Genomic DNA, 11,582 nt, shown 5'->3' on the forward strand with positions numbered 1-11,582 from the left:
AAGAAACTCCCTCAGAAAAAGACAAAAAAGTATATAATGTAGCCACAGCACTGTCATACATCTGGTGTAGAATCTTTTTCCTGACGGCATACACTCCAGCATATGAACTCAAAAATTATGGTGTGATAAAAGAAGGTTCTGTGAAACTATTACATGTTAAATATGCAAGAATAAGGTCCAGGGTTCCATTGAGATGATTTCTGTGACAGAAGCCAATCTGATAATGAGATAAAGGCAGTACTAAGGCAATCATTATCCACATCCACATGAATATTAATATCACCTACAATAATAACCTTATTGGTTTTAAGGACTAAACTTGATATAAGAAATATAGGGAATAGGGACCTGCGGTAAACTATAACGATTATAATTGGCTGTATTGTTTTCCAGGTTGGATGTGAAAGACGAAGAACGAGGCTTTCAAAAGAGTTGTAGTTTAATTTAGGCCGTTGCCTCGAGGAATGTGAGTTTTAATATGATTTGGAGGAGTTTATTCATTTGGCTGACATATTCTTCATGACTCAGGTTTCAGGAAGACGAAATAGACCAATACAGCTTTAGATGACCATATGCAGCATTTAGAGATGATAGGATAGAGCTTTACATTTAAAACACATTTTTTTTAAACCCCCAGTTTTATAAATCATGTTTATTTCCAAATGATAAAAAAAAGAAAGAATGATCAACATGTGAACATATTGAAAACATTCCCCTTTGTCTGAGCACAACAAAACAAAACATTTTTTTAAAGGTTCCAATTTCAAACTCGTCTTGCTCCACGTCGACTGATGAACTCCACGATGTTTACTCATCGATGAGCCCATCCATCTTTTTCTTAACACACTCTTATACCTCCATTGGTCTTTATTACATTTATTTTCCTCTACCGTGTATGATTTGTGTGGCTTTTTCTGCATAGAGGATACTTCTGTAGCGGATGACAACGCACAGTGGTAAGTACGGTATAAATATATTACAAAAAAACCCAATTACATTATACTTTAAAACATGATATACCAACAATACTGCATAGAAATGCTTCCAGATGTAGCAACCCTTAGTCACATTTCATCATAGCAATGATGCATCTAACTCATAGTCTTCACCTTAAACTCTTCTCTCTTGTGTTGCCCTATGTTTTAATACGTACAACCCATTACCTTTAACTTTTATGCTTGAATAGAATATATTTGGTGTCCCTGAATGGAAAGAGGGAGGGAAAAGGTATTAGGCGTAACGGCGTGTCCTTCATAAGCAGCCTGAGGTCGAGCTCTGGTCCAAACAATACTTAGAGACGGTTTTCATTTGATCCGATCAGACAGTCGGAACAACAGACACTCATTTAACCCGCCACGCATTTTGATCTTCAGACATGAAGGGATAATAACTGTTTTTACGCTGAGCTTTGAACACCAATTGCTCTTTAAAGCTCGACTGATCCAATAAGAAGTTTAACATCGCTTGAGTTTAGTATTGTCAACACAATAGAGAAGCTTTAAATAATTTCAGGCATCATAGCGGTGGTCTAATTTCACTGACCTTTTAAAATATTTTTTGCATTTACATTTTTTATAATACCCACTGACTTATGAGTGCACTTATTGTTGGCCCCACACACACACACACACACACACTTAAAACGGCGTGATTATGTTCTGGATTTCCCATCTTTGGCCGGAGCATTCCCGTGTCAGAAGTTTGCCGTTATGAATCTCCAGACATCTTCTAGTCTCTCTGTTCTTAATTTCTTTGCCCTAGAAAATACAGATGTCAAGTGTCAAGAATGGGGACGCACAGCATGTTATCTTATAATATTCAGACAACCACAGTTAATATTTTGAGCGATGTGTCACCCTAAACTCAATCGCCCTCATATTCCAAATCGGGAGATACACACTGAGTACACACTGAGTGTTTTACTGAGAGAAAACTTCCCTGTCCTTGACTTTCACATAGTTTGCTTTGTCTTTCTATAATAGTTGAACTTGCATTACCTGGATGAAGTCCCAGTGAATCCCCATTCCATTTTTCACCGCCTCTTTGCAGTAGTAAAGGCCGGGCTGTGTATCATTTTTCCCGACGTCACAGATACACCGGTTGTCATTGTACCGATGGGACTTGAGGCCGCCGATATAAAGCTCGCCGTTAGAGCGATAATAGGTCAACTGAAATGTTTAGATTTTTTAAAGGTAAGAAGCAAGAAGATTGGGTGTTTTACAACAAGACAACAGTGGCAAACGGACAGCGTTTCCACTTGTATTTTTTCCGAGAGACTTTGATCGTTACTCTTAAGCCGTTTAAGCTGCTTTACTTACTTGAGGTCCGTAGTAGTGGCAGCCGTAGGCGATGGGCGTGTTACCTGGTACTGGGCCTTGGTCTACGCACATGTTGGCGGCAACATTCTTCAACTATAAATGGGGAAGTTGATAATGTTGTCAAACCCATTAGAAATGTATAGAACACTATTGCTCACGGGCGTGAATAATGAGAAAAATAAGTAATATGGCAATGTATGTGTCTGTGACTACACAAACAAAGCATGAAATACAACTTAACTTACTCCTCCATAAGCAAGTATGTTGTCCCAGGGATCCAGTTTAGGATACACATTGTCCAGGTACCATTTGAAAGGTTTACATTTCAACCTTTTCCTCAGGCTTTTCCTCTCCGAGACATCCCCGATGTCAATACCGTGATTCTGCAGAGAATATCGAGTGATGCGTTTGTGATGTTCAAGATCAAATGCACTTATATCTAATGACATGCGGACTCTTAGATGTTCATCCCGTGTGTAGACAAAGGGCATCTCCATTGTTGTTCTATACCTCGAACGGCAAGTTCCAAGCCAAGTTGATGTTGTGTTTGTATTCGTCCATCCAGATCTCGGCTACCCTCAGCGCGTTTCTCTTCATGGGCCCGCTCAGGTCGAGCATGTAGGGCTTGTGGGCCCTCTCGATGTGGGCGATCTTGGAGCATGGAACCACCTCGATACTGCCCCCACATGTCCACACCTGTAGAGCAAAGAAAAAGCTCAGTTACACTCACCGAGCAAGGAAGCAAAGTTCTGCAAATCTATTGGATGTTTTCTTGATGTCCAGCTCTTTCCTTTGCGCTCTGTGGTGCATTATTGAAATATTGAGCTCTGTGTGATTTGAGTTGATTTGTATCTTTTACAATTGCTTGTGGTGCTTATGGAATAGGCTCACTTGCACGGGCATAGATACAACTGCTAGTTTGAAGGTTTTACGATAATGCAGATCGATAAGTCACTTGTGATATGAAGTGAAATGAAATCATTGCAGATTTAATAATTCCTCTCACATTACATTTTTACATTCTGGCTTTTAAATTCACCACCTCACCATCTGCGTTACCAATTGCCCCTGTTTCCATAAGCTGTGGATGCATGTGTCCTCTACAGGTTTCGCACATTCTCTCGACAAGTTATTTTTCATAGATCACAACATTTTCACGCTCGTTTTGTGCGTAGGAGACGGTTGTAAATGAAACCCCTCCTCATCTTACAGAGTGAGAGGGTCTGCCAGTGGGTCTGGGACTAGGTGGACGGTGTGTTAGATGAGCATGTTAGACCAGGGACGCTTACTCACACGAATTCCCAGCTCAACATTTTCTCCACCGTACACATTCATGCCTTCATCGAGGACTCCGATTTCTCCGAGATACTTCCTGTCAGCAACTAGGATCCCCATGATGGATGGACTTCTGAGGTGAAAGAAGAGAACCGTCACAACTGTATTACCAGATAAGTCCAGCTTTTAGATGATCAAGAATTCCTAAGCCAAGATACAATTAATAAAACCAGTCCAGCTCTTTGTCAGCACCCGTCGTATCCTCATGTGTCCCCGTCAACATGCCCACGTAGAAGACGAGCACCATCACGCCCAAAAGGAACAATATCCTCTTGAACTCTCTTGCTCTCATACTGAAGACACATCGACTGATCCCCCGGCAACAGAATAAAAAACCTCTGGCTATAACCATGACCAGAGAGCTACGATGACTAGACTGACCAGTTCAAGCACAATGCTGTAACTTTACATGGATAATTTGATACCTTAAAGGGCGAGACCTCCCTCCCTCCGCCGTGTGTTTGCATAAGGTGAACGTGTTCCTGAGGCTGACGCTGAGAAGTCAGCTGCTTAACATCTGAAGACCAACTGTCATAAAGCGACATATATTTTTAAATGTCAATAATACGGTCATATAACATTTTGAACCATAGAACAAAGGGTCGTTTAGACGCCCTGTAATTGTGTTCTACTTCTGCATACCTCCAGCTACAGAAACCATTCAAAGATCAATGGATTCAGCTCTTTAAGGACATTAGTGCTGTCGTTTTACTTTGACTTTCCTTTCACTTACTTTCCAGGCAATGAGCTGTCTTGGAGTTTGTAATAGTCGGCTGAAAACCCCTCGTACATGCACCACAGGGCCCAGTCGAAGGCGTGGGATGCTGGATAGTATTCGGTGACCGTGAGGTCATCGAAGTTGACTTTGTCAAACACGGGGGACGTCACCACCGTCCGGTCACCTTTGATCTGTGTCAGCAGGGGTTCGGCCCTGCATGAGGGGAACGAAGGAGAGTTACATCAATGTAACTATCTGACATATACTACTTTTATATGTTTGTTTCTTTCCTCGAAAGGACTGTAACTTATGAATGGGAGGTGCTTACAGAACAAACAACGTATCTTCTGTTTTTAATCATCTAATCTCCTGTGCACCTTCAATGTTACCAAACCCAAGTGAACATCGGTGCAGTATTTGAAAGGTGGAGAGAGTTTTCGACTGGAAAATGTTCAATACTGATTGCTCAACCACATTTGCAAAAATAAGCTTGTCATACGATTGCACTACAAACTAGAACGGGCACTCAGTAGAGCGCATACCTTCGCATATCACAAGATTGGGCATTGAATTATGAACATGTTGGCATTAGTTGCATGCCAATTGGATACAAATTGACCGTGCTATGGTAAAAAGAAGATTTTGACCTTTTCATGACCTTGACCTTTGACCCGATCGATCCCAAAGTCTAATCAAATGGTCCCCGGATAATAACCAATCATCCCACCAAATTTCATGCGATTCGGTTTACAACTTTTTTTGTTACGAGAATAACACGCATACAAATAAATAAATGAACTAGAATGGGCACTCGGTAGAGTGCATATCTTCGCATATCACAAGATTGGGCATTGAATTATGAACATTTTGGCATTAGTTGCATGCCAATTGGACACAAATGTATCGTGCTATGGTAAAAAATGTGTTTGACCTTTCCATGTCCTTGACCTTGACCTTTGACCCGATTGATCCCAAAATCTAATCAAATGGTCCCCGGATAATAACCAATCATCCCACCAAATTTCATGCCATTCAAGAAGATTTGACCTGTTCATGACCTTTGACCTTGACCTTTGACCCGATTGATCCCAAAATCTAATCAACTAGTCCCCGGATAATAACCAATCATCCCACCAAATTCCATGCGATTCGGTTAAATGCTTTTTGAGTTCTGCGAATAACACGCATACAAATAAATAAATAAATACACGGCGATCAAAACATTACCTTCGCATTTTCAATGCGAAGGTAATAAATAAATAAATAAATAAATACACGGCGATCAAAACATAACCTTCCGCATTTTCAATGCGAAGGTAATGAATCTGTGACTAAGGTTGCACGTCTGAGCAGAACTAACCCAGCCCTCATGACCACCACTGCAGTGCCCTTGTGCAAGGTCTGATTGCCTCAGTATGGCTGCTCAGTGGTGGGTAGATCAGACGGTGGTTGAACTGAGCTGTTGCAAATGTGTGTACTGTAACTGTGAAACAGGGCGTTCTCGACCAGTGGCTAAGACGTGAGCCGAGCCCACTCGAGCGTCAACTCGCCAGAGTCAGTGTGTACATTCTGGTGGTGTAGACACTTCACTGTGTAACCTTTTCATTACTGTCGGGCTATAATTACCGTCGCATTGAAAATGCGAAGGTTATGTTTTGATCGCCGTGTATTTATTTATTTATTTGTATGCGTGTTATTCGCAAAACTAAAAAAGTATTGAACCGAATCGCATGAAATTTGGTGGGATGATTGTTTATTATCCGGGGACCAGTTGATTAGATTTTGGGATCGATCGGGTCAAAGTTCAAGGTCAAAGGTCATGAACAGGTTAAAATCTTTTTGAATCGCAGGAAATTTGGTGGGATGATTGGTTATTATCCGGGAACCATTTGATTAGATTTTGGGATCAATCGGGTCAAAGGTCAAGGTCAAGGTCATGGAAAAGTCAACATCTTTTTTTTACCATAGCACGATACATTTTTGTCCAATTGGCATGCAACTAATGCCAACATGTTCATAATTCAATGCCCAATCTTGTGATATGCGAAGGTATGCGCTCTACCGAGTGCCCATTCTAGTTAACATTATGATGTCGTCAGTACAGTGAATCGCAAAAATTGAAGGTTGTGTTAGCACAGATGCAACTAATGTTTCACGTTAAAGACTTTTACGTGAAACATTACACACAAATCAAAGTATATTAGAACTTATTTTACCACATCTCATGGACTTCAATGTGCACGTCCAGGATGGCCACCACGTCAGCGGTGGCCGCCTTCCATCCAGACACCCTGGCCGTCGCCAGGCCTCGCTGCTCGCTGTGCCACACTCTGGCAATGCGGAGATTTGGGTTCTGCTTCTCGATCATCTTCACGTACGCGTCAAGGTCCTCCTTCAAGTCGTCTGATAGCAAAATGTGGGCATATGTTATGTAGTTGCTCGCGAGTTCAGACAAGGCAGAGATAACCGGTTGCACACCGATTACCCAGAATGCAAAGCAGATTTGAGAAGATTTTGACAGGGAGCCACAGTTCTGATCGTAGACATGCTCACAAACTACAGAAAGCTATTTTAATTCAATCTTTAACGTTTAGCTTATGTTGCGACGGTCTGATATTAGGGACGATGTCATGGTAGCATTATTCTTAAAGGTGCTTCTGATGTTATATTTCACTCGTTATCTGTAAACAAGTTAGACTAAGTTTTTGTTAGACAAAAAAAAAAGAGAAACACTATTCAATATATTGCAATCCTAGACTACACATCCACACCATTGAATTGACTGAATGCAGGTCCATTGTATTACACCGTATTGGGTTTTACGTCCACATAAAGGAATAGTGCAACACTTTAGTAAACATACTTTTATTTGGTTTCCTGCCAAGAGCTAGGTACGGAAATATATTCCACAAATAGATGGTAAATATAGGGCTCCTGCCACCACCTTATTAGCTTAGCTTTGCATAAATACTGTTAATAAAGAGAAAAGGCTGCTCGAAGGTAACACAGTCCAGTTGTAGCAGAAACTCTCAAGCTTACTAATAAACATTATAACTTGTTCAGCGCTTATTATTTATTTGGTTATAACTGAAGGTTCATTACATTCAGGTCCTCCCCAAACAAGTTCACATAATGCTGATTAAGCTGTTCTGCCACCAGGGAAAGGCGTCTGTATTTTGCAAAGTTGTCCGGCATCTGTGGCGATTTTTGTTGTTGCTGGAACACGAATGTTTGCAGGTGAGTATCCCCATGAGTTTTTCATGGTCTTCATTATATAGTAATGACTCTCAAAGAGAAGGGACATACATGTTCTCCACTCCAGCTTTAATGGGTGAACCTTGACGTGATAGAGGGCAGATATTTTTGAAACTTAATCCAGTCTTTATGCTGAAATAAGCTACACAGCTGCTGACTGTATTACATATTTTACGTCAGTAAAAGTCAAGTCAATCAAACTTATTTGATCAAGTCTTGTTAATCAAACTTGTTTGAACAGTCTGTAATATTTGCAACCAACCAACCATGGGAGCTGTGGTCATCCACCAGTATGATTTCCTTCAGGAGGTTTTTCGGGGTGCGGTCGATGAGGCTGCGCATAGCTCTTTTGACCACAGACAAAGCCTCGTTCAGGTAGATCAACACCACTCCAACAGTTGGCAGGTCCTTCGGGTAATTTTTTTTAAGACACCTATGAACAAAAAGAAGGACTTTTAACAGCTACTATATGCCATATGTCACATGTACACTGCGGAAAGACAAACAGTGTGTACTGTGAGGTGAAGAAGGATGTAGTTGGCAAACAAAAGTCAATCAATGACGCTTCTGTTTGGAGTGGAATTGCAGGTTTGGCGTCACAGGACATCAGGATGATAAGTTGTAGCCTACCTCTTATCCCTGGTGTCGGGGAGGGCTCGGTCTATAGGGAGGCGATCACTGAGGAACACGTTGTATCCGTACTTCACATACAGAGCCTGGGCCTCTCGTTGGTCGTCCTCAGACAGATCCTCCCCCCACTTCTTGAAGAGGGACGAGTCTGGGAACAGTTTTTGGGGCTTTTTCTCTTTGGGGTCCTTCTGTTGCTCCTGAATCTTTGCTTCGGGTTGCTCTGGCTGCTTTTTGACGGGTGGCTGTCTGACCTCTGCAGCTTTTCCGTCTCGGTCCTCTTTAGGCATTTTCTGCATGGTGTCTTGCTTTTGCTCAAACGCTTTGAGTTTATCGACTTGACGAAAGGATGTCAGGGAGAGAGCAAAATGAGGCATGAGCACCTTTTGTCGAAAAAAGAATTGTAAACTGCAGTTTTTAAAAATCTAATGATTTGTGTTTTCTGTTTTGATTCTACACAAAAAAAACATTGTATTAAGTCCGAGAGGTAAATTATGCATTAGCATACAAAAGATAAAGACACAATAACCAATATAAAATAGAGAAGAGAACAGTTTATTATGTAATTATTACCATTTATTATTCATAATAATAAAGTAACATATTGATCCCACAGTGGAGAAATGAATTCTCTGCATTTGACCCATCCTTAGCTTTTAAGGAGCAGTGGGCTGCAGTGAAGCGCCCGGGGAACAACTGGGGGTTCAGTGTCTTGCTCAAGGACACTTCAACATGCAACTATGAGGAGAGCGGGGACCGAACCGACTACGTTGTGGTTACGGGACGACCGCTCTGCCCCATGAGCGACAGCTGCCAAACGTGTAAGGTGTGTGTACTTTGGTTCAAGTTTGACCAAAATAGTAGACGGCAAACTGCAAGAAAAACAAATTCACCCAATATTCATCACCTCAGGGGAGCTTTTTGCTTTCTCTAAAGAAAACAAGTTGGGCTGCTGAAGGCTGAGCATACCACAGCTTTGATGTGTATAAACTGACATGTCAACCCTTACCTTTTTAACAAAGGCACTGATCAAATCAAACTTTCTTTCCATTTCCCATCTTCATTTGAGGAGAAACGGTGACATTTAAAGCAAAGCTAAAATAAATCAGGTCAACGTGTACACTGGAAGAAAGATAAACCATCGCTTTGACTCACAGAGGTTGCTGGTGTTGCTCTTGGTGTCTGACAGTTGTCTGATCTTGAGCAGTGCTTTCAGCTCTTTGTCAGCACCCGTCGTATCCTCATGTGTCCCCGTCAACATGCCCACGTAGAAGACGAGCACCATCACGCCCAAAAGGAACAATATCCTCTTGAACTCTCTTGCTCTCATACTGAAGACACATCGACTGATCCCCCGGCAACAGAATAAAAAACCTCTGGCTATAACCATGACCAGAGAGCTACGATGACGAGACTGACCAGTTCAAGCACAATGCTGAAACTTTACATGGATAATTTAATCCCTCCCTCCGCCGTGTGTTTGCATAAGGTGAACGTGTTCCTGAGGCTGATGCTGAGAAGAACAACCGTCATAAAGTGACATATGTTTTTAAATGTCAATAATACGGTCAGATAACATTTAGCGGAGGAGACTGGAAGAACAAAAGATGAGTTTGATGTCATTTTAAATAAAAGGCTTGCTGAGAAACTTAAAAAAAATCTGTTGTGGTCTTCCAGTCACGAATTTAAAGTCACATCTCGAATATCTTTTTGTTCTTTAGATTCGGACTGTCATTGTGTTGATGTTGACACAGCTGCACTAACACTGTTGTCTCAATCTTTATTTCTGGATCGTACGTTTTTTTGAATCCATTTCTGCATACACACGGCCACCATTCAAAGATCAAGTGATTCAGCAACCCCATTCAATGTTTAAAGTCGGTGTTCTTTGGGGTCAATTTGACCCCAGACTGTTTTTCACTGTCAAACATATAAGAAATATCAACTTTTTTATATATTTAAAGGGCTATTTAGGTAGTCAACAAACAAACATAAAGTACCTCACACTTAAACTTGGGAAACAATATTAATTCTAATGATTTTCTGGAGGTTTTAATTGCTGGGGTCAAATTGACCCCGAGGGTAAAATATGTTAGTAAATGTTAAGGTAACAGGAGGGTTAAGGACATTCTTTATTCTTTGGTTTCTACCATTTCTACTTTTTTTCTTTTAATCTGAAGCTCTTCCCATTGGTTTCAAATGTATTATTATTATTATTTATTATCTTTTACAGAATTTGAATAATTAAAGTTTATGTTTAATGTTGTTCTCAGACCTTTTCTGTGTGTATACAATGGGTATGTATTGCACTTCTAAGAGGGAGTGACATCACTCTTCATACATAATTTATTGTTTAAATTAAGCAACTCTTAAGCAAATGTTAAGGGCACATTTTTCGTGTTGCGCGATTCGCGTCATTTACGCTGCCCGGCAGAAATGCCTGTGCAGTGACTTTGTATTGAATCTACATTAAAATGAACTTTATGTTTGGTGTGAACGCCACAGTTCTGGTGCAGCAATGTGATCACGAGTATCCTCCCCATGCCACTCGAGCTTCTCAGCTCTGGTTCAGCCACGACTAAACACAGGAATACTGAGACCCCACTGCTCCCTACTACACTTTATGACCTCAGAGCGCCTCGTCTACTCTCACTCCAGACTTTGAGGCTCTTGTCACGAGCTAAATGTATCCCCAGTTCTCCCATTATGAACTCCTCCGTCAGCTCTTTGTCAGTGTTACACCTCAGGTTGAAGTGAGCGCTGCTTCATTTTTTTCAAAGCCCAATGTTTTTCAGTATGTATCTACTGATGAGGTAATGAGAAGAAACGTAAATGTTGTATACTTGAATACTTTTGAATTTAAATTTTTGTTTGATTTATTTTGAGTTTGTGGATAAAAGCTGCTCCTCAACCCGCTGCATGGTTTCCATAGTGATATGTTGGTTGTCATAGATTCAGTGAGCATTTTCAGCGTTACAAAATGTGGGTCTTTTTGAAACAATTTCTCAGTAGTTGGACTTTTTTTATTTAATGTTTGTACATGAAAGCATGTTGAGTATTTTTTTAAAGGCTGACATTATGAATGTTGTATTACCTTGTGTCCTTAAGATGCACTTTGGGGGTTTTAATCTAGCTTGTTTTTTGTGTTGACATACTGTGATATTCTCCTATCTCAAGTTCAAACTCCACCATCTTTTCATTAAATCAATTTGAGAAGGAAATGTTCCTCAATTTACATTGTGGCTTGTCCTTCAGGGCTGATGGTGGGTCAGAGCCAGACCAGTTGAGAACCAATGCTCTCGTGCCAGGGGCTTCGCTGTAATCTGAGC

At 40.9% G+C, this 11,582-nt stretch overlaps 1 protein-coding gene across 1 annotated transcript; it reads right to left on the reverse strand.

Moving 5' to 3' along the window:
- Window positions 1–427: 427 nt before the first annotated feature.
- LOC130195972 (probable polypeptide N-acetylgalactosaminyltransferase 8) lies at window positions 428–9,715 on the reverse strand. The gene is made up of 11 exons (XM_056417834.1): window positions 9,409–9,715; window positions 8,257–8,590; window positions 7,893–8,059; window positions 6,588–6,774; window positions 4,387–4,584; window positions 3,612–3,726; window positions 2,829–3,014; window positions 2,564–2,701; window positions 2,319–2,411; window positions 1,998–2,168; window positions 428–1,757 (listed from the first exon to the last, which is right to left on the reverse strand). The coding sequence occupies exons 1-11, from the start codon at window positions 9,641–9,643 to the stop codon at window positions 1,638–1,640; spliced, it is 1,944 nt and encodes a 647-aa protein (XP_056273809.1). The 5' UTR covers window positions 9,644–9,715; the 3' UTR covers window positions 428–1,637.
- Between the last annotated feature and the right edge of the window lie 1,867 nt (window positions 9,716–11,582).

The sequence above is a fragment of the Pseudoliparis swirei genome, chromosome 6 (genome assembly GCF_029220125.1).
Source record: "Pseudoliparis swirei isolate HS2019 ecotype Mariana Trench chromosome 6, NWPU_hadal_v1, whole genome shotgun sequence".
NCBI classification, from domain to species: domain Eukaryota; kingdom Metazoa; phylum Chordata; class Actinopteri; order Perciformes; family Liparidae; genus Pseudoliparis; species Pseudoliparis swirei.